We start from the raw sequence: 27,236 nt of genomic DNA, 5'->3' as shown, positions 1-27,236 counted from the left end.
AATTTAAATTTCCATATTTAACCTTCATTTAGAAAACTCTTGTTTCTTTAACCCTTTGAGAGGATAAAAGGTTTAAAGCCCAAACCCTGGGAAATCTTAAAATTCTCCCTTGAAGTGGGGCTGCCCCAAACTGCAAGGACTAACTGCTTGTTTATTCCAGGGGAGGGTAAAAGTATTTCTACTTACTCAATCCTCTGCTGTGGTCTGTCCTTTAGTGTCATGTTCATAGTTGGGTATAGACCAGGTGTGTAACTACAGGGGTTGCAGGGACCACAATTGCAACTCAACCCCATGCTCCAGGGGCCCTGTGCGGTTCCCCTGTACACCTGAACAGGAGGAGAGGTGACAGGGGCGGCATATAGAGGAACCACTTCATTCCATTTTCCTCCTGCAGCTGCTGAAAGCCTGCTTCTCCTCCTCCCCCTCCCACAGGCATTCAGCCACTGCAGAAGGAAAATGGAGGGAATCAGTTCCTCTATATGACTCCCCTGCTGCCCCTCCCATCCAGCTTCCTCTTCTTTCTGCTGCTCCTGGGCCCCTGTGTGTTCCCCTGGCCCCTTCAAATCTCCTCACAGCTCTACCTGCTTCCTCTTACCCTTCTCCTGCCAGCTGCTGCTAGGGATGTGTCAGGATACAGATGAGGGAAGGGGCCAGTGAATATGTCATTCACCAGCCTGTTCCTTTTCCGAATGGACAGAGTCAGTTATGGGATCCATTTATAACGAAAGCAAAGTAAACTGCTTACTATGCTTCAGTTTGTAAATGAATAGGAAGCTCTGTATAGAGCTATTCCTGTCTATTCATTATGTGCGGTGGAGGCTGCAGAGATGGAGATTGAGGGTTGTGTCCTCAGTCTCCTTTCTCTGTCTCAAAGGTGAAACATCAGAAGCCTTCTTAGACTCCTGATATTTCACCAAAGCCCCCAACGTGAATCCTAAATAAATTTTAAAAAATAGAATAAAGAATAAAATTGTAAAATAAAATATAAAATGGTAAACAGATAAAATAAAATAAATAAATAACTACTGACACCAGTGGCAGAACTACCAGGATCGCAAGTGCATTTGTAACCGGGCACCGCTCTGAAATGTGGAGCTGTAGAGTAGATGAATGGATAATGGAAACCACATGGGTGCTCAGGCTTAGATGTCCTCTCCTCCACCAATCAGTAGATAACCAAACAAATGAAAGAGCCAGCAACTCCAAGAATCCTTCTTAATGCTTTATTGATACATGACCATGAGTAAAAGCAAATGGCTATTGCTTTTCGACAGTAAGCCTTGACCACAGTGCTGTGATCAAGGCTTACTGCTGAAATGCGTTAGCAATTTGCTTCTTCTCATGGTCATGTATTAATAAAAGGATTCAGAAGGATTCTCTGAATTGCCAGCTCTTTCATTTGTTTGGTTATCTACTGCCAGGGAAGGACTGAGGGAAGGACTCCAGGCTTGAAGGGAAAAGCCCTGAGCCGGGGGTCAGGGGGCCCTTCATGGTTTCTTGTACCGGGACCTGAAGGTTCTAGTTACACCTCTGCTATGCACCCTGCTTTGGTTTTGATTCTGTAAGGACCTTAGACCACTAAAGCCTGAGAAAGAAGATGCTGCTTGGAGTTTAGCTAAAACTACTTTTCCATGCCCCCCTAAAGCTAGAGCAGTTAACCCATGCATCATGGGCATCCCTCTGTGTTCCTATCCCCCCTGCTTCAGTCTCCAAAATGACAAACACAATCAAAAGATGATTGGGGAGCACAAGATCTCTTATTAATTGTCACAACACAAGTTTGGGGGTAACAGGGATCTCATCACATATGTTGTGGGATCCTGGTTTACATTTTGTGTGATAGCCCATAGGAATTTAGGCAGACCCCACTCCAAATCCCTCAGGGTTTTTGCCTATGCTACTTACATTTTTGTTTAGAAGACTTACCGTTGCGGGTCTTGTCATAAGGATAATTAGCAACAAGATCGCCTCCGTGTAGATTAGCAGAAAGAACAAATGGAATATCCATAATCCAGTGAATTACAGCTTTGGTTTCAGGGGCAAGCTGGAAAAGACAATTGCATAGTATGTATATTGTATAAACCATATTTAACTAATGAGCAGATTTTATTCACTATGCATTTATTAAACAAGCCATGGAAAAGTCTGTGAGGTCGGAAAACTGCAGGCTCCTTCATCATCCAATCAGTTTGCTGCAGTCAGATAATGAGTGATCAACATAGCTTATTGCACTATGATTTTATTAAGCTCAGACAGATTGATACCTTGGTGTTTTGGTCCACTGACTTCTTCAGGTTCTGCAATAAGTGATTGTTGTCTCCTCCTGCTCTCTCATTAATGTACACGATACGATCCAAATCAGGGAAATTTCTGTTCAGATCTATACCTTGGGCATTGCTGCGACCCACAAACCAGTCTTTAATATCGCCAGGCTTGTAAAAGGATTTAAAAAAAAGACATTAAGTTCAAATATACACAAAATATTTCAGACATAAAAAGACACACATTAAGGCTTCATCCTCTCCTCTAGTCTGCCTGAAAATAGAAAATACATATTATAATAGAAAACAGAAAATACATGTCATAATCTGAATTTGATTTTACATATTCAATTACATACTTTTCCCAATGAGTTGCAGAAAACTCTTTTCAAGCACTTGAAAAATATTTCTGTATATTGAGCATTTCACATTTTCTGTTTATTAGGCAGGTCTTCAAAATGACCACTAGAGGGTGCAGGAGCTCACTAATTTTCCATGATCCAAAGCATAACATTTTTCTACACTGGAGTAAATCTGTATCCAGAGAAGTGTAGAAATTTGTAATGTCTGTTTTCTTCTAAAAATGCTAACTGTATAATTTTGCTTGATTTCAATACATTGGAGGCTCAGTCCTGGAACAAGCAACAATTTAAATCTGAGAAAAGCTGTATACTGGTTTCAGGTCATAGATTCACAAAATATGGAATTTAAAGAATATGCACGACAGCCAGGCATGTAGCATTTTTAGAGAAGAGTTTGCAATGGCAGCCTACATGTATCTGTCCTGGATAATGTAATATAATCAATGATGTATATGTATACATTAAAAAAATATCTACATTCGCATGAATTCTTTTGTCCTTTTTAAGTTAAATTTCCTTCAAGCGAATAGCAGACTGGTAATCTCCAAGAGTCATTTATAAATACCGCAGGCCCCCACTGATAGATCAGCCTTCAGTACATAACTGATTTTATGTGGAAGGATACAGTAGTGACACAGAAGCCTGCTTCCACCCACTGTCTGCTGACACCCCAAATTGCTGGATACCAATGGCACCTATATCTCTACAGGACAGCAAAGAATGAGGTCACCACCCACTGAAGAATTAAGTATTTTTTTTAGCGACGGGATCACTTTAACTGCAACCCTATCAAAAGCCTAGGTAAAGCACAGAGAGCAAAAAACTTTTCCTGACCTTTGATACGAAAAGGTTGCAGGTAAGCGGCAAGGTATGACTCCCAGGTCACAAGTCTAGGGTATGTATGAGGCTACACTGAAATCTGACTGGCGTCTCAACAGTAAAGTCAAATTTTCTAGCCTATGTCGGAAGATGTGTCATCTCAGAGGAAAACAGACACATTATTGGTTCCTAGACTAGATATAACAAGCCCTATATGGACCTCATCCTTCCTGTTTAGATTTAGTCTAATTCAACTTAACCTGGGTTCATCCTAAAAAGGGGTCAAACAAGTGTTCTAATAGGAAAATTAAGCCTTTAGTATTGTTTCCGGGATCAACTCAGAATTTAGGATTTCCCACCACTTTTTGGCTTGGTGACAATGGTCATCATGTCAAATAGGGTGAATGTGGCTTACTATGGGGCACTCCTCGGCAAGAGTGGGGGGGGGGGGAGAGAGAGAGAGAGAGAATATTTTGACATACCTGTAAAATCTATTTCTTGGAGACCATTACAGGACACAGGATCCTAGTTTTAGAAGATTGGTTTATGCAGCTACCTTTGGGTGAATGGACACTGGCAAACAAAGCTGTAAGAACAACCCTGGCATAATACTCCCACTCCCAGCAGGCCTCAGTTTAGTAACAAGCAATAAGGAATTAACCATAATACCAGAGAGAAGAAACCCATCTATTGTAACATACGCCACAAAAAGGATTTCACAGGGAATTTCAAAAATCCAATTTTCTTTATTGTACATTACAGGACACAGATCTTAGTTTTAAATGACTGGGATGTCAAAAATCAATGCAAAATGAAGGGTTGGCAAGACAGAAACAAACGCAAAAAAAGCCCAAAAAACAAACTAATCGTGAGATCAGCCAGATAAGGATTTATGGATGGTGGGGAAAGGGGCAGAACAAGTAGTGGGACATTTTTGAACTTAATACAGACACTGCATTAAGGTAAAAAACGTTCTGACTTTGGAACCAATTTAGACCCCTTTCACACCAGGGTCGCCTGTGCATTAGCAGTAAAGTGCCGCTCAGTTTAGCGGCGCTTTACTGCTGTTTAAGTGGAGCTACCAGGGAGCTCTTAACCCCAAAGGAGGCGTTAAAAATAACCATGTTGTGGCGCTTCCAAAGCGCTTTTCAGGCACTTCGGATGTGCTGCCCATTCATTGCAATGGGCAGGGGCATTTTGTATACAGTGCTCCCAAACTACCCCTAAAGATGCTGCTTGCCGGACTTTTTCTAGCGTCCCGCAAGCACACTGCCCCAGTGTGAAAGCACCCAGGCTTTCACACTTGGGTGGCATGTGAGGCAGTTTTACAAGCGCCATGTCTAGTGATAAAACATCTTAAAACTGCCTCAGTGTGAAAGGGGTCCTAAAGCCAGCAACTGTGAAGCGGGATAATGGACCAGATCTTGCGACAGAAGTTCTGGACAGTTTGGTAGGAAGCAATGAGAGTTTGACAAGGTCTGATTATCCCATTCTCTTGCACCACTTTAGTGCTGTTAAAATCAGCAGAAAACACCCTCCTTCTGCAAAGCAGACAAAGAAGAAGCTTCTGGGTGAGGGGGAGTGGAATTGCATGGAACAGGTTGAACTGATCTCATGGATTCAGCAAGGCGTGAAGGCCTGAGGGTTCCTGGTCCTGGCAATAAACCTATCCAGTTTCTTGGAAAAGTAAATGGCTTAGGGGTGTTATAATGTTATAACTGAAAGTGTGCACCCTCATCCCAATAAGTTGAATAAAGAAGAAGTGTTGATGTTTCGGGTCTCCTATCAGAAATGTCAACAAGGAATTATGAGCGTGGGGACTATTACGGGGCACATAGTAAAAAAAAATTTGCACATAGAGTAGTATCAAGACATTAGTTTACATTAAAAACAGTTTATTCAAAAGATTATATACAAACATAAAAACATAAATCACAGTTGGTAGAGACGGATGAGGTAATTATTCGACTAGTTTCGCTTTACAGCTTCATCAGGATATTACCTAATTCTGAAAATACATTAGTTTAGTATAACAAGATATTGAACATTGGTCATTACACTATAGGACTATAATCATTTTCAGATGGAGACATAATTAAAACATTTCGAAATGAGATTGCGCTCCTACCTCTCCAGACCTATTCCCGTGGCAGGTCAAACTCAATGGTGTAAATCGAGGAAAGGATCTTTCCCGGCGACTGGGAGGGGGATATTGTCAGGCTAATGACTCGGATCCAAATCTAGTTGACATAGACTATGTGTATAAAAAAAAATAAAAGTATATGAAATAATAATATAATGTTAAGTGGGGTACTAAAGGTGTGGGTGGGGAACACCAGTGATGGGAAGAAAACTGCTACGAGGGGAAAATAAAAGTGAATGAGGGTGACCAAAGAGGAATACAGTGAATGTGAGTCACCTATTGTGGTGACCTGTATAGTCCTATGCAATATCCTAAATTGTTGTAACTCACCCCTGCACCAAAAGCACCCTGGGTTTCCTCTAATGTATAATGTATCTAATGTATTTTCAGATTTAGGTAATATCCTGATGAAGCTGTAAAGCGAAACTAGTCGAATAATTACCTCATCCGTCTCTACCAACTGTGATTTATATTTTTATGTTTGTATATAATCTTTTGAATAAACAGTTTTTAATGTAAACTAATGTCTTGATACTACTCTATGTGCAAAAAATGTTTTACTATGTGCCCCGTAATAGTCCCCACGCTCATAATTCCTTGTTGACATTTCTGATAGGAGACCCGAAATATCAACACTTCTTCTTTATTCAACTTATTGGGATGAGGGTGCACACTTTCAGTTATACCATTATAACACCCCTAAGCCATTTACTTTTCCTAGACATTTAGGTGGATAATACACCTTGAGGTGTGGGCGGGACCGCTCCATTGGGGTTGATGACAGGATCCCATCCATTTGGTTGTTTGATTCCTCTCTCTCCCCGGTGCAGCGAACATCCCTATACCCCCAACCAACCCTCAGAGCTTCTTTTTTCTTTAATTCCCTATTTTAGCACAATAGGGTTTGGCTTTCTAATACATTTATATATTTCTTCTTTTTTGTATCGATATTATTACTATGTGATTACTAAATTTCTATATTTGTATTTACATTGATGCTAGCGGTGTAACCACAGCTGAGTGTGGACCAATATTCACGGCCTACACAATCATGGATGTCCTGGGTCCAGCGTGGATGGGATTTATGACTCAAATCCAGGAATCTTGCTTGGCCGCAGGGAACAGATCGGATCAGGAAACGGGGACCTTTCTAGACCGTATGTACAATTTACTTAAAAAAAAGTCACACCTCCATTGGCATTTGGAATACTTGAAAGAATATGTTAAAGAGGAGACATGCCCTATGGGACTAAGAATCCAAGTCTTCCCCACAATAAAGGACCCTTCACCGTGCTTTAAATCAACCTGGGAAAAAACACTAACCCACTGTAGTATAGATCTGATGCAGATATTGATCACGCAATATACTTCTGATATGAATATCTTGGACAATGATATTAACAAATTAAATCTACAATATAAACATATCCTAGAGATACCTAATTTCAACAACCATTGGATTGAAGTCTGGGAAAAACTTGAACAAATGAACAAGGAAATTATTACATCAAAACAGATTAAATTCACTAAAGATAAGCTGGCCTTCTCAGAAGGCTTCGCTTACAAATGGACAGGCAAATTTAGGGATAGACGTATAGCCCCACAGGGCACCCAAAGAACAGAGGAGATGAGATATTATAGTGAATCGGACTCTTCACTATCATCCTCTATATCGTATAGCAGTGCTCGACAAAACCCGGTCGCCAGGTCGCATTGGCGACTAGAATCAGCGACCTTGCGCCTGGGGCAGCATAGCTGGGGGTATCCCGTCTCCGTGGACCCCCCCCCCCCGCGCGATCGCGTCGGGCCGCGCCGCAGGCGGCCGGTAATTGAGCCCCCGGCTTTGAGGCCTTCTGTGATCCTATGGTTCCTTCTGGAATCTGGCGCCCTCTTGTGGTGGTCGTTGGAATTACAACCAACAATGCTAATGGGCCAGTCTTTCTCCATCCCTTTACTTAGAACCCCTAAACAAAAATATATATATATATTTTTTTTTTTATTATTTATTCTAACACCCTAGAGAGTAAAATGGTGGTCGTTGCAATACTGTCTGTCACACCATATTTGCACAGCGGACTTACAAGCGCACTTTTTTTGGGGAAAAATTTTTTATTTAATAAAAAAAAAAAAGACAACAGTAAAGTTAGCCCAATTTTTTTTTTTTATATTGTGAAAGATAATGTTACGCCGAGTAAATCGATACCCAACATGTCACGCTTCAAAATTGCGCCCGCTCATGGAATGGCGACAAACTTTTACCCTTTAAAATCTCCATAGGCGACGTTTAAAAAAATTCTTCAGGTTGCATGTTTTGAGTTACAGAGGAGGTCTGGGGCTAGAATTATTGCTCTTACTCTACCGATCGCAGCGATACCTCACATGTGTGGTTTGAACACCGCTTTCATATATGCGTTCACTTCTGCACGCAAGCTTGGCAAGACAGGGCGCATTTAAAACAATTTTTTTTTCTTATTTTAACTTTTATTTTTATTTTTTTCACTGTTCTTTTAAAAAAAAAAAAAAAGTGTGTCACTTTTATTCCTATTACAAGGAATGTAAAAATCCCTTGTAGAAGAAAAAAGCATGACAGGTCCTCTTTTATATATGAGATCTGGGGTCAGAGAGACCTCACATCTCATATTTACACTAAAATGCAATTTAAAAATGTCCCTCTAAGAGCTATGGGCAATGACTTGGAGACAGGTGGGGGGCTGGGGGCGCTATCTTCCCCTCACTCGTCTCCATGTCAGGCCAGGGACAGGTCCAGATCGCTGTCACGGACCTGGCTCCTAACTTTTTTAGCTGGCTCCTAGATTCCAAGCAAATTTGTCAACCCCTGTCGTATAGTTTATGATTCTCATAAACCAGACGGTGTACAATCCTCTAGAAAACGGAATAGACAGAGCAATACACCCCCTAATACTCAGGGCAAAGGAAAAAAGTCTTCTTCTAAACAAAAAACTGTACATAACACTACAGAGACCTCTCTCTCCCCCACTCTTTCACCAGCTACACCTAGTACTTCAACATTACATAATGTGATCCCAAAAGTTTTGGGATCCATCGCTTTTTCTAGGAAATCCCCAACTGATGGGGATTTTTTAGATCCAACACAATTGGAATGCAAAAAACAGCAAACCAAAATAGACACATTTACCCGCAAACAATCCACACTTCCCTCCACCCCCTTTCCCAGCACTCTCAATCAACCAATCTAGACATTATAATTTTCCCTTTCCACAGAGGAAATTCAGGTTTTAAAATTGGGACTAGGCTTTTGTCCTTTAAAACCAATAAATGCAACTGAGACAATTAAAGATATTTATCTCTTCTCGAGAAATCTTACATTCAAGTACATTTTCGACGATAAACGATTGAATGCCAAACTTGAACGAGAACTAGTGGAACAGACCAAACACTTCACGATGGAGGAGTTTAGGGCCCTCCGGGATCTCCTTCTTCTTTATGATGAGGGAGCCACGGAGGTACCCATGACTGAATGTGACACCTTGGTGACTTCTTTACCTCTAGATCTTCCTGACACTGAGACCCTACAGACCTCTAAAAGCCGTAAATTTAAACTCAAATCTCAAAAATTCCCCGATTTGATGACATGTCCAACAATTTGGGCTTTCCTATATAAATGCATCAGAGATCTCAAAAAAATGGATTGGCACCCATATACATCTAAATTATCTCCCAAACAACAAAAGGCCCTTAAGAGTCTAGAAATGCGAAATGAATTGGTCATAAAGCCCTCAGACAAAGGGGGCAATGTGGTAATTATGTCCAGCCCTCAATATCGTGATATGTGTCACCAAATACTTGACAACAGGACTTGCTATCAACCAAATTGTTTGGTTGAAGTATCAGGTTTCATCAGTGAATTCACACATATTTGTATGGAAGCCTATTATCAAGATCTGATCGACAAGGAAACTTTGGATTTCCTTGTTCCTAAATACCCTCGTACTCCCACCTTCTATAGCCTGCCGAAAACACACAAAGACCTAAGAAAACCATCCGGCCGACCCATCATTTCGGGTATCGGCTCATTAACTGATAATGCCAGTAAATTTGTAGATAGCTTTTTATTATCACATGTTTCAAGCCTTCCGTCATACATTCGTGACACCACGGATCTCTTGAGACATATAGATGGCATCGTGGTTCCTCCTGACTCCCTCCTCGTGGCCTTGGATATAGAAGCATTTTACCCAAGTATTCCCTATGAGGGGGGAGTCGAGACAGCCAGGATGTTTCTAATGGAACAGGAGGAGTCCTCCTGGCCTTTAAATGAGTTTATCCTCCAACTGTTGAGGTTTATCCTCACTCGTAACATTTTCTTGTTTGAGGAACAATACTTTTTGCAGACACAGGGTGTTGCCATGGGCACTTCATGTGCCCCCTCCTACGCGAACCTATATTTAGGCGCCTGGGAGAGGCAAGTATTTTCAAGCGACTGGTTTCAGGTCCACCTGGAGTACCTTTTATGCTGGTTCAGATTTATTGATGACCTGTTCATCATTTGGACAGGTCCAAAGAACCAACTCATGGAATTTGTTAAATTAATTAATCAAAATAATCTGAATTTAAGATTTACAGTATCTTCGGATTCTTTCAAGATTCCTTTCCTAGATATATATATTTCAAAAAATCCAGATGGACTTCTTGAGACAAGTCTATACCGAAAGTCAACAGCAGGCAACACCCTTTTGCATGCATCTAGTGCTCACCCCAAACCGTTGCTACGCAGCATCCCATTTGCACAATATCTGCGGCTTCTCAGAAATTGTACAAGGGATGAGGACTTCTATATACAGGCAGCAGCCCTTAGAGAACGTCTTTTACTCAGGGGTTACTCCCCTACAAACTTAAGAAAGGCCTTTAATCGGGCGATGGGCCATAAGAGAACCTCTCTATTGTACCCTAACAGGCAAAAAACCACGACAGAAACAGTCAAAGTCATCACGCAATTTTCGGCTCATCATGATACACTCAGAATCATACTCTCTAAACATTGGCATCTACTCACAGAAAATCATATACTTACACAATACATAAGGGAAACCCCGGAAATCGTTTTTCGAAAGGCTAGATCACTTAGGGATGGGCTGACTAGCACCCACTACCAGATAAAATCTAATCCGAGATTTACTCAAAAAGGTACCTTTCCCTGCGGCCAATGTTCTATGTGTCCTTGGATATTTTCTGGAACATCAGTGATCCTTCCAAATGGAGAAAATCACAGACTACAACCTCTAGCCAATTGTGGCACCACTGGCATTGTCTACTTAATGACGTGTCATTGTGGTGCATACTATATTGGCAAAACTATACGCGAATTCAGACAGAGAGTGGGAGACCACATATACTACACCACTAATGGGAAATTAACCACCATTGGTCGACACATTGGATTACATCATCGATTTGAAGTAGGGACTATGAAGTTTGTGGCTCTTGAAGTGGTTTCAGTTGACATTAGGGGTGGTAACAGGGATAAAATATTACTACAAAAAGAGGCCCTATGGATAGAAAAACTGAATGCACTTGTCCCCCCTGGGCTCAACGAAACCAACTCATTTAAAGCCTTCTTGTAATGTCATATAAATGACTACACATATTCAATGCACAATTCTCAATATGTGGTCTCCCAGTCTGCGGGATCTTGTCTTAGATCCCCTCTCCACGGTTTATAATATGATCCCCTAAGAGGGGTCTGAAGGGGCCCCTTTTATGTGACACCCATGTGGTGTGTCCCCAAGTGTTGTGGGGACTCCTTTGGATACAACTGCCAGCTGTGCTTCTAATAGCATCAATGTAAAAAATCTATAAAATCTGTAAAATCAATTGTCTCAGGCTAAGATTCTGTACCATATAATGTACAATTGGGAAAAGTCATTTGTAAAGGTTTTCTGCAAAATTATAGAACACTTATGAACACTTATAAAACACAAATTATAGAACCCAACTGTATATGGCATCTTTCAATGACAAGAAAATGGTACTGAACTGAGGTGTACATTTATGAAGCAGTGAACAGTGGTGATCCAGAGGTTTGCAACTGATCACACTCCATCAACAGTTTATGAAACAGAGATAATCGGCGGAGAACAAGTTTGAAAAAGTTCTCCTGGAGATGCTGTCCACACACACAGAATGCTCATAGACTGACACAGAAATGGCCAGTTTATGAAGCTGCAATCTCAGCGCTTCACTGGCGATCTGTTTCAGAATTCACCCTCCCCAATTCACTAGCTCAGAGGTGGAGAATCGGGGAATGAAGAGGGAATCTGGGGGGATCTGAGGAGGAAAGAGGGAAAGAGGAAGATTTTTAACTTATTTCTACCTAGTTCAGACCCCCCAAGACAGTAACTATGCCCTCAGGCTTTCACACTGGAGTGAAAGGGGCCGGTTTTTCAGGCGCTACACAGGCGCTATTTTTAGCGCTGTAGCGCCTGAAAACAGCCCCAGTGTGAAAGGGACCAAAGTGTGTACGCATTTCGTCATTCAGACATAATTAAAAGTGACATATGAGATATAGTTTTCTGCAGACAAAAACTGGCATCACTCACCTGCTGTGCGGCTTTTTCAAACCCATCGGGATTCATGGAAGGCATGATGTGTATGCGAGTGTTGTGGATTAGATTGATAATTGTTTCGTTGCCTTTCTGATATTCATTACAGAGATACTGGGCCAAATAAATAAGAAGTTCTCTGCCCACGGCCTCATTTCCATGCATGTTTCCAACATACTTAAATTCAGGTTCACCTGCAAGAGATCAGATTATGTTGAATGTTTATTCTTATTTACATTCTTTTCATTTTATTTTGTATAATAATTTCCTATGTAACATTTATATCATAGTTTATTAGACAGCTTTTTTACCCAGTGAGCAGTACATCAATGGTTGAAATGTGTGAAACATTTGCTTTGCATTCTTTCTACCACACAATAAAGCCTGTAAAAGAACCTACCAGTCCCAGCAGATCCAATCTGCGCATCAACTTCAGCATTGAACCTTTCAGGGTATGTCGGATGCCCGCATTCCCTACTGCATGTTGTAGTTCCATCTGCCTGGCAATGCGTCACTTTTGCGTCTCTGCAGAGCTGAAGGAGCTCCCTGGTAATACAGTGGCCTGTGTGGTGGGTGGAACTACAGCACATTATCGTGGAGACACAGACATCCAACGCACCCCGAAGTGTCATTAACTGTAGGATTGCTATTTTTATTGATCTTTAACAGGCTGCAAAGGAAACAACAAACTAAAAATGTACAACACAGTGGGAACAATTAAAAAAGGCATTTGCAACACATTTCTGGTACTGTTTGATGTCTGTGTCACTCACGCATGATATATTAAGTGTCCAAATAATTATAATTAAAATGGAAAATTAAATTAAAAGATTCTAAAGTATGGGTTACAGCAGCTTAATGGTTGTTACCACATATAACTTGATACAAGAATTTGGTCCTGTGTTACCCTTTTACAATAGTGTGTGCAAAGTGTAAATTGATTAAAGTGCTACAGTGTTTGCAATATCTTAGTGACAAGCAATATTGTAAACAATAAAATTTCATAAAGTCATAAAGTGCATTAGTGCTCTATATAAATCTCATTCTCTGAGTGCATATACAGCTACCATAGGTGAAACAACTAAAAAGTCCATAATTCCAAAACAAGCATGCTCCCAGTGAAGACTGCAATTATCATATCCAGAAGTGCTTCTAATAAAGTGCACTGTTTGCATGCAGCCCTCCGTTTCCACTATTCCACATCGTGGATGACCACCGGGGTGCTCACTCACAAGCAGGTAAGGACCCCCTGAGCTTAAGTCGAGGTGGGTCTATCAGGCTTGAATACACTGGAACTCCAGTGTGTATGTATCATACAGGAAATAGAATGACAGGAAGCAACATAGCATGATACCATTTAATAAAATCCCATGAATAAACCTTTAAAGTATCCACTCGCATGTACAAGTGCACTAGGAATAATCTGCCAACAATAATGGTATGTTTGCTGCTGCTCCGCAATCCCTGGAGCCAGTGTACAATGCACTAGGCGGAGGTACTGGGGTACGTGATAGGACTTCCCGTCCCTACGCATTTCGTCATTCAGACATCTTAAGGAGGCATCTTCCAACCTCCCCCTTCTGGGGGTGATGTTATGTTTCATATACCTTTCTAGCATGGCAACATCCCACCATGTTTTAATTTGCTTTTCATAACTTGTTTAACCACTACAATACTGGGCACTTTCACCCCCTTCCTTCCCAGCCCAATTTTCAGATTTCAGTACTCTCGCATTTTCAAGGACAATTGCGCGGTCATGCTACGCTGTACCCAAATTAAATTTTTCTAATTTTGTTTGCACAAATAGAGCTTTATTTTGGTGGTATTTATTCACGACACAGTTTTTTTTTTTTGCGATATAAGCAAAAAAAGAGTGGAAATTTGAATATTTATATAATATTTTCTTCTTTCTATTTTAAAAGAAATCCAATAAAAATCTAATTTTGTCATAAATTTAAGCCAAAATTTATTCTGCTACATGTTTTTGGTAAAAAAAATTCCGTTAAGTGTATAATAATTGGTTTGCATGATCATGGACATATGTACGCAAATGATTATGTATAGATGTGTGCAGGTGATCACGGACATATGTGTGCAGATAATTACTGGGACATGTGATTTTAGTGGGACATATGTGGGGGACAGGTGTTTTTATTATTTGAGGATATGTGTTTTTATTATTTGGGGACATGTGTGTCTTGGAGACATGTGTGGGGACATGTGTGTTTTACACTAGACTGGTGGTCAGTGAGTAAAAATCTGTAAAAAAAAACAGCTCATACTCACTGATCACCAGCCGGCTGCAGCAATCCGCTCTCCTCTCCTCAGACGACTTCCGTGTGAGGAGAGGAGAGCCGATTGCCTAGCAACTGACTGTTTGTTTACATCACATGATGGCTGTGATTGGACACGGCCATCATGTGATCAGGAGGGCCAATCTCAGAGCCCTCCTGCCGATCCGAGATGTGCCGTGTCCGAGTGACACGAGCACATCAGGATCGCGGCGCTGCACGGGCATGCATGCGCAATCCCCCTCCTTCTGAAGGACGTTCCTGAATGTCCAGTCAGAAGGAGAGAGCTCCCACCCGGCCGTATATATACATTGGGACGGGTGGGAAGTAGTCAAGTTGTTTGAAACCCTGTTCTATGTCTATATGAGCCCCATTATGGATGTCTCCTGAAAACGTCTGAAGTGATGTAATGTGTTGTAGTGTATTTGTATTGTATATTTGGACAAAAACTGTACTGATTAAGCGAATATTGTATGACCTGGTATCATACAAGTAAAATTTTCGTGTTTGTCACTTCGGATAATTTTGGACAAAAGCTGTGTGCGAACGATCAGATTGTCGTATGCCCGTTATGAAAGTGGTACTTTTTCTACAATTTTCTGATCGTGTGTACAGGCCTTTAAGCTAGCCATACATGGCTCTTAATTCCCCCAAAATGTAATGCTATGCCATGGCTGCCTGAATACAATAGCTGGCAGTATAATTTCTTATTAAGTTTTTTTATTTATTGCTTCCGCAAATCTGTGCATGCACGAGGCTATTAAAAATGGTGGTGCCGATGAAGGTCCTCTTCAAGGCTCCATGCACACTAGCATTTTTTTAAGCTCCTAGAAGTGATTATGATCATTTTTGTTTTCTGCTCCTAGAAGTGAATAGTGTTAACCTATGTGTCCATGTACACTATTTTATGCTATAAGAATTTATCAAGCTTCAATGTTTAGGAGCAGAAAATAATGTTTGTTTTTTAGCATTTTTGAAAGCATTTTCCCAGCAAAAAAAAAAGAAAAAAAAAAGCGAAATGCTCGTAAACACTTCTAAACTCTACTATAAACCTACTAGCTGCTTTTTTCGAGCATTTTTTTTCTTCATGCACTATAAAAACGATAACACTCCTAAATGCTCCTAAAAGCAATTAAATTGCTACTACATGCACAAAAAACGCTATGTGTTTTTTGAGCTTAAAAAAACACATGGAGCCCAAATATACCTGCCATGTAACTGGATTCTCTGGGTGCCATTACAGAAAAAAAAAAAGATATGATAGAAAAAACCCCCATCTATGGCCAGCCTTAAACAAAGGAAGCATTTGACTGGCCAGGGGCTCAGTGAAGAGACCCCACCCCTCTGCATTGGTGCCCAAGTGGAAAGGTTTCATATTAAAGTAGAAGCTCTTTAACCTTTAACAATTTCATGTTTTGTCTTCACAAACAATTACCGTATTTATTGTAAATACAGTAAATGTATTTGATCTGTTTCCAGGTATACAGAGCTTCGCACTCTAATCACAAAACAAAAAATAGCTCTTTAGAATTTTAGGAATGAATTACCTGCTGCAGATTAAGGCCTTGTGCATACAGGGCGTCTGCTAAGTTGCTTTGTGCATATGCATGTATATGCGTGTTTGCACATTAATGCATTTTATTGAATATTCATTTATTGTTGCAGTGCATTAAAAGGCAAATACGCCTAAATGCGTCTAGCTTTTTGCACATTTCGCATTTATTTTCTGCTCAAAAGATCTTCTCCTAAACAAGCTACAGTGTTTTTTTTTTCTGCCTGTAAACGCTCCTCTTCTAATATGCATGTAAATGCCTATGTATGCATTCACACATAGGCCAACATAGAGGTGTGTTTAAAGGGAGGAAAAAAGAAAAGAAAAAAAAAAACGACAAATGCTTGTAATGTGGCTTTTTTAAGCCCTGTGTGCATCAGCCCAAAGGCTTTTGGTATATGTTTATGAATGTAATGAGACTCTTCAACTCCAATTTCAACATCGCCCTTTACAAAGTCTTTATAACAGCTATACAGAGATCTGTTAGGTCAGAAGCTTGAGGGAATAGTAATGTACTTCACATTCAACAGACAAACCTGTAAAAGAAACGATTGTGATATGTGAGACTTTACACTTTTTTTTTTAACAAACTGGAAGCTGGAAGTGTGCTGAGCAAGGACTACATATCTATGTAGAGCTCATACAGTGATTTTGTGGGTGAATTTGAGTTCAGATCATGGATCATTTGTAATAAAAAAAAAATCAGTATATTAGGCTGAATCACTTTCTGGCTTCTTTCTGTAAGGATTTGTTCTGCAATATGATCCAAGAGTTGTTTTTAGGCTTTGTTTACACTAGTAACCACTCACCCTTGTGGTAAAAGCAGCAGCCGGGGGGTACACATTCATGGGTAGATATGTGGATTCTAAAGTGCTGTATTGTAATCCATGTATTTATTGGCATTGTAAAGGTTTTTTGCAGAACGCATGGAACTTTTTATTTTTGTTTTTTCAGCTTTCATTTTTTTATTCATGATCATTCACTTGATCATATCAATTTATCTCATCACAAGATGACGTTCTCCTCTGACTGGGTTGCCATGCTTGTGTATTTATTAAGGATGCGTGTTTTTTTTCTTCCACCCATTTTTTATTCATTACTTTTTATTTAGCATTATTCATCTATTAAAATGTTCTTGTCATACTTTTATTTCACCACAAGATGGCGTTTTCCCCTTGATAGGGTTGCAACACTTGTGTTCTATATGGGCGATTTTTGATTAACCACTTTAATACAGGGCACTTATAACCCCTTCCTGTCCTGTTTTTTTTTATATATATTATAAAATTTTGCAAATATGTCATTTTTGTTCATAAATTGTGGCCAAAATTTATACTGCTACATATCTTTGATAAAAAAAGAAAACAAATCAGTTATTTGGTCTGTGTAAAAGTTATAGAGTCTACAAGCTATGGTCCCAATCATTAAAAGTTGATCACACCTGATGTACTAACAGTCTCTCATTTCTTGAGGCCCTGAAATGTTAGGACAGTGAAAATACCCCCAAAATGACCCCCTTTTGAAAAGCAGCTGGTCCAGGGTATTTAGTAAGAGGCATGGTGAGTTTTTTGAAGTTGTCATCTTTTCCCATTTTTTATTTTTATTTTTTTTACACAAAATTATCATAATAGCAAGTTATTTCTCACACACATCATATGCATACTTCCAATTACACCCCAAATTACATTCTGCTACTCCTGAGTATGGCGATACCACATATGTGAGACTTTTTCCCAGCCTGGCCACATACAGAGGCCCAACATGCAGGGAGCACCATCAGGCATTCTAGGAGCATAAATTATACATTTAGTTTCCTGACAACTTATCACAATTTTGAAGGCTCTGGAGCACCAGGACAATGGAAACACCCACAAAATTACCCTATTTTGAAAAGCAAACCACCCAATGAATATTCTATGAGGCATGGGCTGGTGACAGGTACTCAGTACTTTGATGAGCTGGTGACAGGTACTCGGTACTCTGATGGACTGGTGACAGGTACTCGGGTACTCTGATGGACTGGTGATGGGTACTCGGGTACTCTGATGGACTGGTGATGGGTACTCGGGTACTCTGATGGACTGGTGACAGGTACTTGGGTACTCTGATGGGCTGGTGACAGGTACTCGGGTACTCTGATGGGCTGGTGACAGGTACTCGGGTACTCTGATGGGCTGGTGACAGGTACTCGGGTACTCTGATGGGCTGGTGACAGGTACTCAGTTACTTTGATGGACTGGTGACAGGTACTCTGATGGGCTGGTGACAGGTACTCTGATGGGCTGGTGACAGGTACTCTCATGGGCTGGTGACAGGAACTCATGGAGTGACAACGGGTGTGAATTCTGGGTGCAGTGACATCATTTTCGGTGCTTCCTCTTCTTTTCCCCTGCAGCCACTTACTGACAAGGGGGAACTGTAAGTGTGGGATCACCTAATTGGACAAGAGCAGATTAAATATGCAGATTTTACATAGGGTATGCAGGATACGTAGGAGGAGAGGGAGGGAACTTTTTAGGAACAGCTTGTGTTAGGTTTTACTCAAAGATAAAAGACATTGGTGGGTGATTCAACCTCTCTGCGACCATTGAAAACTGGCAAGCCCATTGTGACCAGACAGACAGCATTAGTCCATAAAATGTAATTCCTTCTGAAATACATGAAATGTATTTAAAGACTTTTTTTTTCTTTGGGTAGAGTGGTGAGGGGTTAATCCCTGTCAGGTTTTTATTGTTGTCTATGTCCCTGCTGGGAGCCAGCCAGAACACTCCGATCAGCGCTCTCTGTCATTGGCTGAGAGCGCTGATCAGGAGTTGGTCAGCTGCTGGTTTTCCAGCATGCATGTCCGACAGACGGACATACACACAGGCAGAATGTCGGGCGATTTTTTTTTTTTTTAACCGGCAAATGTCTCCCAACATTCTGCCCATGTGTACAGGGCTAAAAGCTCACCACAAAATCTGATTGTGCAATCTCTTATTAAAGGGGGCTCCCGGATTCCGATAAGCCTCCGCCCGCAGACCCCAACAACCAACGGCCAGGATTGTCGGGAAGAGGCCCTTGTCCTCATCAACATGGGGACAAGGTGCTTTGGGGTGGGGGGCCGCGCAGCCCCCCTTCCCCAAGGCACCTCCCATGTTGAGGGCACGCGGCCTGGTACGGCTCAGGAGGGGGGGCGCTCTCTTGTCCCCACCCCCATTTCTGGCCAGCTGGGTAGCATGCTCAGATAAGGGTCTGGTATGGATCTGGGGGAACCCTCATGCCGTTTTTTTGGCTTGGGGGTTCCCCTTAGAATCCATACCAGACCTAAAGGCCTGGTATGCTCTCAGAGGGGGAACCCACGCCAATTTTTAAAATAAGGGGGAGTTCCCTCTTGAGAGCTGATAATTCTGTGAGAGTCGCCTCCGTATAGACGGAGATCCGACTTGGAGGCGACCTCCATTGAAATCAATGGGTACCAGTCGCCTACAAGTCAGATTGAAGTAGTACAGGAACCTTTTCTGAAGTCGGAGCGACTTCAGTAGTGTGCATTAAGACAGCTCTCATTCACTTGCATTGATTTTTACATGTAGCGCGACTTAAGGCGACTAGGGGCAACCTGAAGTCGGATCTGAGTCGCCCCTGTGTGAACCGGCTCTAAATGTATTTTTTTTCTCTGTGTTCCTGGTCTCAAGTTAATCAGGTCAGCCAGGTGCAAATTGTTACAAGGTCTTGATGTTGCACTGTGTCCTCGAGTTGACCTGCTGAGCTGCAGTAACTGAGTAGGAAGGGTCAATGTTGTTTTCCACTCTTTTTAGAAAAGTTACCATCCCCTGCAGGTCATACCATATAAATATGGCTCACTAAGTGCCCTGGGAGGTTCCTGGGGAAATAATGACAAAATGTAGCTGTTCATCTGTCGGAATGATCACCACCTTGGGGCGTGGGAGCCCAGTTGGGGTTGCCAGGGGGTCTGAAGCCTGTAGACCCTCATGGATTTACAAGTGTCAGTTATGGACTTCATACTGCCTTCATGGATTATTCCCTAATCATGGACTAATAGGGACTGTTATTGACTATTGTGAATTTACTGCATGAATGGACTCTTGCCTTTAAAGTATTGCCATCTGCCTAGATACAGTCATTTTATAGGGCACTAGAAAGCTTTGTATAGGAAACTGTCAAGAGATGTCCTTGAGAACTGTTACTTGTTATCTGCAACTACCTTAGTAAAGGATCTTTATTTGTTCACCCGATTTGCCTGGTCTAAAGTTTCATAAAGGGGTGCATGCAAAGCATATAAAAGAACAGGGCTTAGCCCTTGTACACACGGTCGGACATTTCGACAACCAAATCCGTCGGATTTTGTCCGTCGGATCTTGTCCGAAACTGTTGCATACACACGGTCGGACAAAGTTGTCGAAAAATCCGATCTTTCAGAACGTGATGACGTAATTTCGTTACGATGGGACTACGTTCAGGCTAGTAGCCAATAGCTTTGATGTAGGAATTTGATCTGAGCATGCGTGGTACTTTGTCCGATCGGAATTCTCTACACATGATCGGAGTATGTCCTATCGGACCAGTTTGTCCTAAAATATTTCCAGCAAGTTTGAAAATTTGGTCCGACGGATATTCCGACGGAAACAGTCCGATGCATACCACACACAGTCGGATTATCCGACAACACGGTCTGATAGGACACATTCCGACGGATTCTCCGACCGTGTGTACAAGGGCTTAGAATAAGGGGACTAAAGTCAGGGAACATACAATACTAACAAGCAGACTGCTGTCGAAAGAAAGCAATGATGCTGTTGCTAAGGACTACTTTATTTGTGCCATATGTCAAAGCAACCAACCCCCCAAGAGACTGGTGACATGGCCAAGGTGACAGTTACTCTGGTAAAGTGGTTATGTGCTTTGCCTGTTCACTACTTCCCCACTTTCTGGAACTATTCCCACAGCACAGAGTACCTAGGGACCCAGCCTGGAGTCATGGGAGAGAGAAAGAGAGAGAGAGAGATGTAGAGGGGTGCGAATAAAGAGAAAGCAAGAATGGAGAAAAAGTGTGTTTCCTGTATCCAGTAGCAACAGAGGGATTAGTCAGTAACACCCCATTCACACCTGAGCGTTTTGTAGCTTGAAGCCTGAAGCTACAAAACGCTAGAGGGGAAAAAATCCATTATTCTCAATGGAGATGGTTCACAACTCCACTCCATGTCGCCTGAAGCCGAACGCCTGAAGCTCAAACAAGTTCCGGACCCTTTTTTGTTGCTCGAATTGAGCAGATTTTTCTTCTTTTAACATTGGTGACCTTTTGCCCCACACAAAAATCGCGGCAAATCACGGTAAAAACCGGCGCAAATCGCGGTAACAACCACCGCAAAATTGTGGTAAATTTGCGTGATTTTCTGCTTGAAAACGCTACGCTCAGGTGTGAATGCAGCCTAAGAGTGGAGTGATGGATTTTCTGAGTTAATTGGGACCAATGCAGGCTCTGCGGTACTGGCTCAGAAATGCTGGGGAGTGGTGTCCTCTAACAGAAGTGTGTCCAAAGTGCTTGGTGTTAACAGTGTCAGAAGTATGGCCATGGATAAGGAGTTAACTGTTGCTACTTACTTCTAAAGTCTGGAGACCTGCCCTAATGTTGATCTCCTGCCTGTGATTCAAGCATTAGTGAGTGCAGTTGCACAGTGACCCCACTAGGGAGCCTTAAGCCCCGCACACACGCACGCTGATTGAAATTTGACAGTCCCTGCTTGACTGACTGAGTTTTGATCATTGTATGTACAGCTTTAGGCAAGGAAATGTTCTCCTATTCTGCCTACTGAGTAGGAATTCAAGGGAAATCACCCCTACGGGCAAAAAAAGAAAAACGGGTCTACTATGTCTACTACATTTATTATATCCAAAATCCCCCAAAAATGTGGCTTTAGTCATACTTTAAAGTGGTTGTAAAGGGTGAAGGTTTTTTTACCTTCATGATTTCTATGCAGTTTGCAGCTTCTACCTCAACCTCCCTAATACTTACCAGAGCTGGATCTAGATCCAGCATTGTGCACGATTGCTGTGGCTCTACTGGGTCTCTCCCTCCTCATTGACTGAGACACAGCAGTGGGAGCCATTGGCGTCTGCTGCTGTCAATCACACCCAGTAAAGAGGGGACAGGGGGCAGGATTGAGTCACGCTCTGTGTGTTCCATAGACACACAGAGACAGCTTGGGAGCGAACAAGCACAAATGCCCCCAGAGCAAGCAGCTTGCTATGCGGGCATTCGGTAATCAGGAGGAGCCAGAAGGGCCAGTGGGGGATCCGAGAAGAGGAGGATTGAGGTTGCTCTGTGCAAAATCATTCAAGTATGATTGATGTGTTTATTATTTTAAAGAAAAATAATTGAACCTTTAGACCCCTTTCACACTGAGGCAGTTTTCAGGTGTTTTAGCGCTAAAAATAGTGCCTGTAAACTGCCTCCCATTCATTGCAATGGGTGCTTTCAGACCCGGGCGGTGCGCTTGCAGGACATTAGAAAAAGCCTTGCAAGCAGCATCTCTGGGGTGGTTTGGGAACGCTGTATACAGCACTGCCAAAATGTCCCTGCCCATTGCAATGAATGGGCAGCACTTCCCAAGTGCCTGAAAAGCACTTCAGAAGCACTTCAACAAGGGAGTTTTTAACCCCTTTTTTGGGGTAAAAGGGCCCCGATAATGACCAAAAAGCATGGCTTAAACAGTGTTAAAGTGCTGCTAAAACGAGCAACTCTTTACCGCCAATGCGGTTACAGTGTGAAAGGGGTCTTAGAACCACTTTAAGAAACATAAAAGTAATGTTCCGTTTCCTCCAGATAGGCAGGGTGATTCGGTGCATAAAACTATACTTTTGTCTAAAATCATTAGACTAAAATTTGAGGGTCGTCTTATACATGAAAGTAAGCCGAGGAAAGAACAGTGCAGTTGGGAAGCTGCCCATACCTTGTCTCTGCAAACAGGCTTCCTCCAATCACTAGCCTCCAATAATGAGCAAAACTGCCCATACCTTGTCTCTGCAAACAGGCTTCCTCCAATCACTAGCCTCCAATCATGAGCGAAACTGCCAATAGCTTGTATCTGCAAACTGGCCTCCTTCCTGTTTAGAGGTGTTCTGGATGAAAAAATGCAGCAGATTTCCTTTTGTGGAATGCACTGGAACTGCCCGCACTGGTGTGAACTAGGGTCATCGGAATACATGGCAAACACTGTGCATGCAGTCTGGATTTGGTTTAGAAAAACACTGGAAAGCAACTGATGTAAAGCAGCCTTATGGCCCTTTCACACCAGAAACTGTGCATTTTTGCATGTGCAGTTGCATGCATTCGACGTACATTTTTTGCACGTATTTGCAAGAATTGGACATAGGTTTTTCACGTGTATTTGCATACAATTGTAGTGCATTTTTTATAGGCTTGCATTTCCTTTGAGGTCACTTCCGTAGGCCTTTGTGTGCACCGCACTGTGCATGTTTCTGAATTTGCAGTGCAGAAAAATGCAGCTTGGTGTATTTTTTCACTGCACTTCAATAGTGTTAACTAAACCCATATGATAACCTGGATTTTGGACTGTCTAAGCAGTTGGAGTGCAGTCACAAATGCATCCCACTGCATCTGGTGTGACTGGACCCAAAAACAAAAATATACTGCAGCTTGCCAGTCCTTAGAAGCTGTGGCAGCAGCCAGTTCCTTTTTTCAGTCTTGTTCTCTTTATTTTTCACATAGTTATCTTACAAATAACAGTTTCTGTGTGTCTACACCAATTTTTTCACTGTATCTATATAGAAAAACCATGGTTGTCACGCTGGGCTTCAAACATGTCTAAATTCTGAGGCCTCTAGAATAGCTGTACCATCCAAGGGCTGCCTGGAGACAACAGCCCCTCTGGCTTTGGAACCCTCCTGGGGAGAAGGAACCCAGCTCTCCAGTGCTTCAGACTATTTGACCATTCCAACCCCCTCCTGGACACTACTCTCCAGAGATTGGCTGGAACCTGATAAATATTCAGAGTGGTTATTTTGTATCTCCTGCCCTAAGCTCTGGAAGCTTCTTCTAGAGGCAGGGGAAAAAAATCTATGAAACTCCCAGCCTGTGAAATCCTGAGCAGACCAAGCCAATCAAATACTGCTCCCTAAATTTACTAGGCTTACTATGCTAGGAGGGTGCAACCCACAGAATATTCTTTGGTGCAGCTCATAGTAAGTGACAAGGACACTGCATTTCAGGCAAGATCAATAGGTATTCTCTAATTTTGCTGAACATGTTCTTAGCTTGAAAAAAAAAAAAAAGATCCTTTTACTATTGTCTTATCAAATCGTCCTGAGAATTAATAATCTATACACCTTGTAATATTATAAAACATCTACTAGACAGAAGGCAGATAGATTTGATATTATCAGATAGCCAGCAAGTGCAGAGAATTCCAAGCCATTTCCTGTAGTCAGCATGGACAATTGATTTTCACACACGCACCGAGCAGGAGGCAGGGGATAGTGCTGCTGACGCAGTTGTGGATGTGAGTAGGCGTATAATAGGAACTGCTGCTGGCAAACAATGATGCTGTGGATCTACTCTTAATGGGGCATAGGAAAGACAACAGCTGGCCTTTTAGAGCAGGTAAACATATTGAAAGCAAACAGCATGCTGTGTCTTCATGTATGGTTAAGATCTCCTTTTTCCATGCAGGCAAAGGAAAAAAAAAACACTCATGACAGTCATCACTAATGTTGGTTCCAACCTGGCTCATTTCCCCTTGGAACACGTCCTATGTAGAATATAAATTATTCAGTAAATCTGATAACTGAAATTACTGAGGCAAAGACATCCGTCATCAGAGATCAAAGAGAAATGAGCTAAGAATTGAAGAGAAGAATGAAGAGGCACAAATCTTCAGTTCTAGTTTGGTCAGCCCTAGAATAAAGGAAACGTGAAGTATATGTATAATCATTTTTGCTAAAGTATCTAAAACTCTGTTAGTAATAAGTGTCTTGCCCTTGATAGAATCTCTACAGTAGATATAGAGAGAATCCATCTCCATTCTTGTTGGGCTCAAAGTTCACCTGACATAGATCAGAATATTTCTAATGAAGCCCATAATGAGAATTGTGTATAGTTAGAGTTTACTTTACCTTCAGTATATAAAAAAAAAAAATCAGTAGATCGACAGATGCAACACGATGACATAAAAATCTCAACTTCACTATGAATCCTTATGGGTAGAGCTCCAAAGGGATGACGCTAAGGGGAAAATACTGGGAGTATGCTATAGGCCCCCTAACCTGAGGGAGGAGGGGGACCTCCTATCACAAATTGGATTAGCAGCAAGGATGGGAAGTGTTATCATAATGGGGGATTTTAATTATCCAGACATAGACTGGGCGGAGGGAACCACACATTCGTCTAAGTTCCTAAATATCTCGAAGGACAATTTTATGGGTCAGATGGTAGACACACCAACTAGAAATAAAGCGTTACTGGATCTACTAATTACCAACAATACAGACCTGATCACGGATGTGGAAATATGGGGCAATTTAGGAAACAGCGATCGCAGGTCAATTGGCTTCAACATGAATCACACAAATAGGAAATAATACAAAGACACTGAATTTAAAAAGAGCCAACTTCCCTAAACTACAAAACTTGCTAGAAGATCTAAATTGGGATAAAATCTTAGGAACAAAGAACACGGAGGAGAGAAGAGTTTGTTTTAAGAGCATATTAAATAAGGGCATTAGCCAATGCATTCCAATGGGTAATAAATTTAAAAGAGCGAACAAAAGTCCTGGATAGCTTAATTCTAGGGCTGAAACGATTAATCGATATTATCGATAATAATCGATAATGAAAATCGTTGTCAACGATTTTCATTATTGATTAGTTGGTCCGCACCATGTGATCGGCGGAGCGGGCCGCGGCCTTAGGAAAGACCGTGGCTTCGGCCTAGCTCCGGAGCTGGCGGCCATCTTGGTACACCCGGTGGCGGCAAGCTGCGCGCTGACGTCACCCCCAGCGCGGCGTTCAGCCTGTGTCAGCCCAAGTAAAGGAATTCTGGAGGAGTCACGCTGGATGTCTTGCCTGCCCTCATTCAAAACTTCTTTTATGCAGGTACCACTACATTTATTACCTAATCTAACCTAATAACTAACTACTATCTATTAGATAGTAGTTAGTTATTATCTAATCCTATCTATGCCTTTCCACTTGCTTGGCACAGCCACATTGTTGATTTAAATAAAAAGGCACAACACTATCTCTCCCCCCCCCCCCCCCCCAATAAAATGCAGCTTATGACAAGCATAAAAACATAGCATATCACTGACAATTTGAGCCAATAGGCATCCCGGGACTCATCACGGCGGTCTGTTTGGAGGAACTTTGATCAGTGGTGAGCTTGGCGCAAATCATCAGTGATATGCTGACTATGTTTTTATGCTTGTAATAAGCTGCATTTTATTGGGGGGGAGATAGTGTTATACCTTTTATTTAAATAAACAATGTGGTTGTGGGGGGCGGGGATAGTGTTATTTTTTTTGCTGATCCGAAAATTGATCCGAACCGTGACTCTAATGCGAGGAACGATCCGATCCGTGAGTTTTTTGATCCGTTGCACCCCTAGTCTGCACCTTCCCCCCTGCCGGTCCGTTAGAATCCTGTGTATCCTCCCGTGTCCTACGCATGCACCACGTCCATGACCACACAGCTACGCCTGCTTGCATTCTCCACCCAGCTGACGTCCTGCCAGCAACGTCCCTGCGCTGCTTTCGGCTCCTCCTCCCCCCTCTACCCAGCAGCCGCAGAGCGCAGGAGCGTTAAGCCCTCGCCGGGCCGCTTTCCAACGCTGCCGTGATTGGAGGTTGTGCTCTGCACATGCGTGCATCCATCTCCCGGCTTCGGGGTGCCCTTCACTCCATTTGGAGGAGTCGGCCGAGTCACGTGTGGCGGGTCCGGACTGAGACTCCGCCCCACACCACCCCGGCACACCGAGGAGGAGCCGCTGTCACCATGAAGGGGTGAGAAAACCCGAGACACCCGGAGGGGGGGAGGGGAGCACTGAGAGGAGGTGGGGCAGTGACACCATGTGAGAGGGGAGGAATGTGTCATCTATACTGGGGGGGACACGTGTGTGTGTGTGTGTGTGTGTGTGTGTGTGTGTGTGTGTGTGTGTGTGTGTATATATATTTCTCCCCTTTTTCCGTTTTTTTTTATCCGATTAATTGAAAA

The 27,236-nt window shown here is 42.1% G+C and overlaps 1 protein-coding gene across 1 annotated transcript in view; it reads right to left on the bottom strand.

The window, feature by feature from the left end:
* Positions 1–27,236, bottom strand: part of CPE (carboxypeptidase E) — a 95,792-nt gene that overhangs the window by 22,606 nt on the left and 45,950 nt on the right. Inside the window, exons 2-4 of the mRNA XM_077477164.1 lie at positions 12,164–12,360; positions 2,265–2,432; positions 1,927–2,044 (exon numbers count right to left, since the gene is read on the bottom strand). Of these exons, the coding sequence (XP_077333290.1) occupies positions 1,927–2,044; positions 2,265–2,432; positions 12,164–12,360 (483 nt within the window). The remainder of the gene's footprint in view (positions 1–1,926; positions 2,045–2,264; positions 2,433–12,163; positions 12,361–27,236) is intronic.

Source organism: Lithobates pipiens, unplaced genomic scaffold (assembly GCF_037356315.1).
Source record: "Lithobates pipiens isolate NorthernLeopardFrog02 unplaced genomic scaffold, aLitPip1_a1.2 Scaffold_13, whole genome shotgun sequence".
Classification (NCBI taxonomy): Eukaryota; Metazoa; Chordata; class Amphibia; order Anura; family Ranidae; genus Lithobates; species Lithobates pipiens.
The sequence above is the reverse complement of the archived record's forward strand: the minus strand, read 5'-3'. Positions and strand labels throughout refer to the sequence as shown.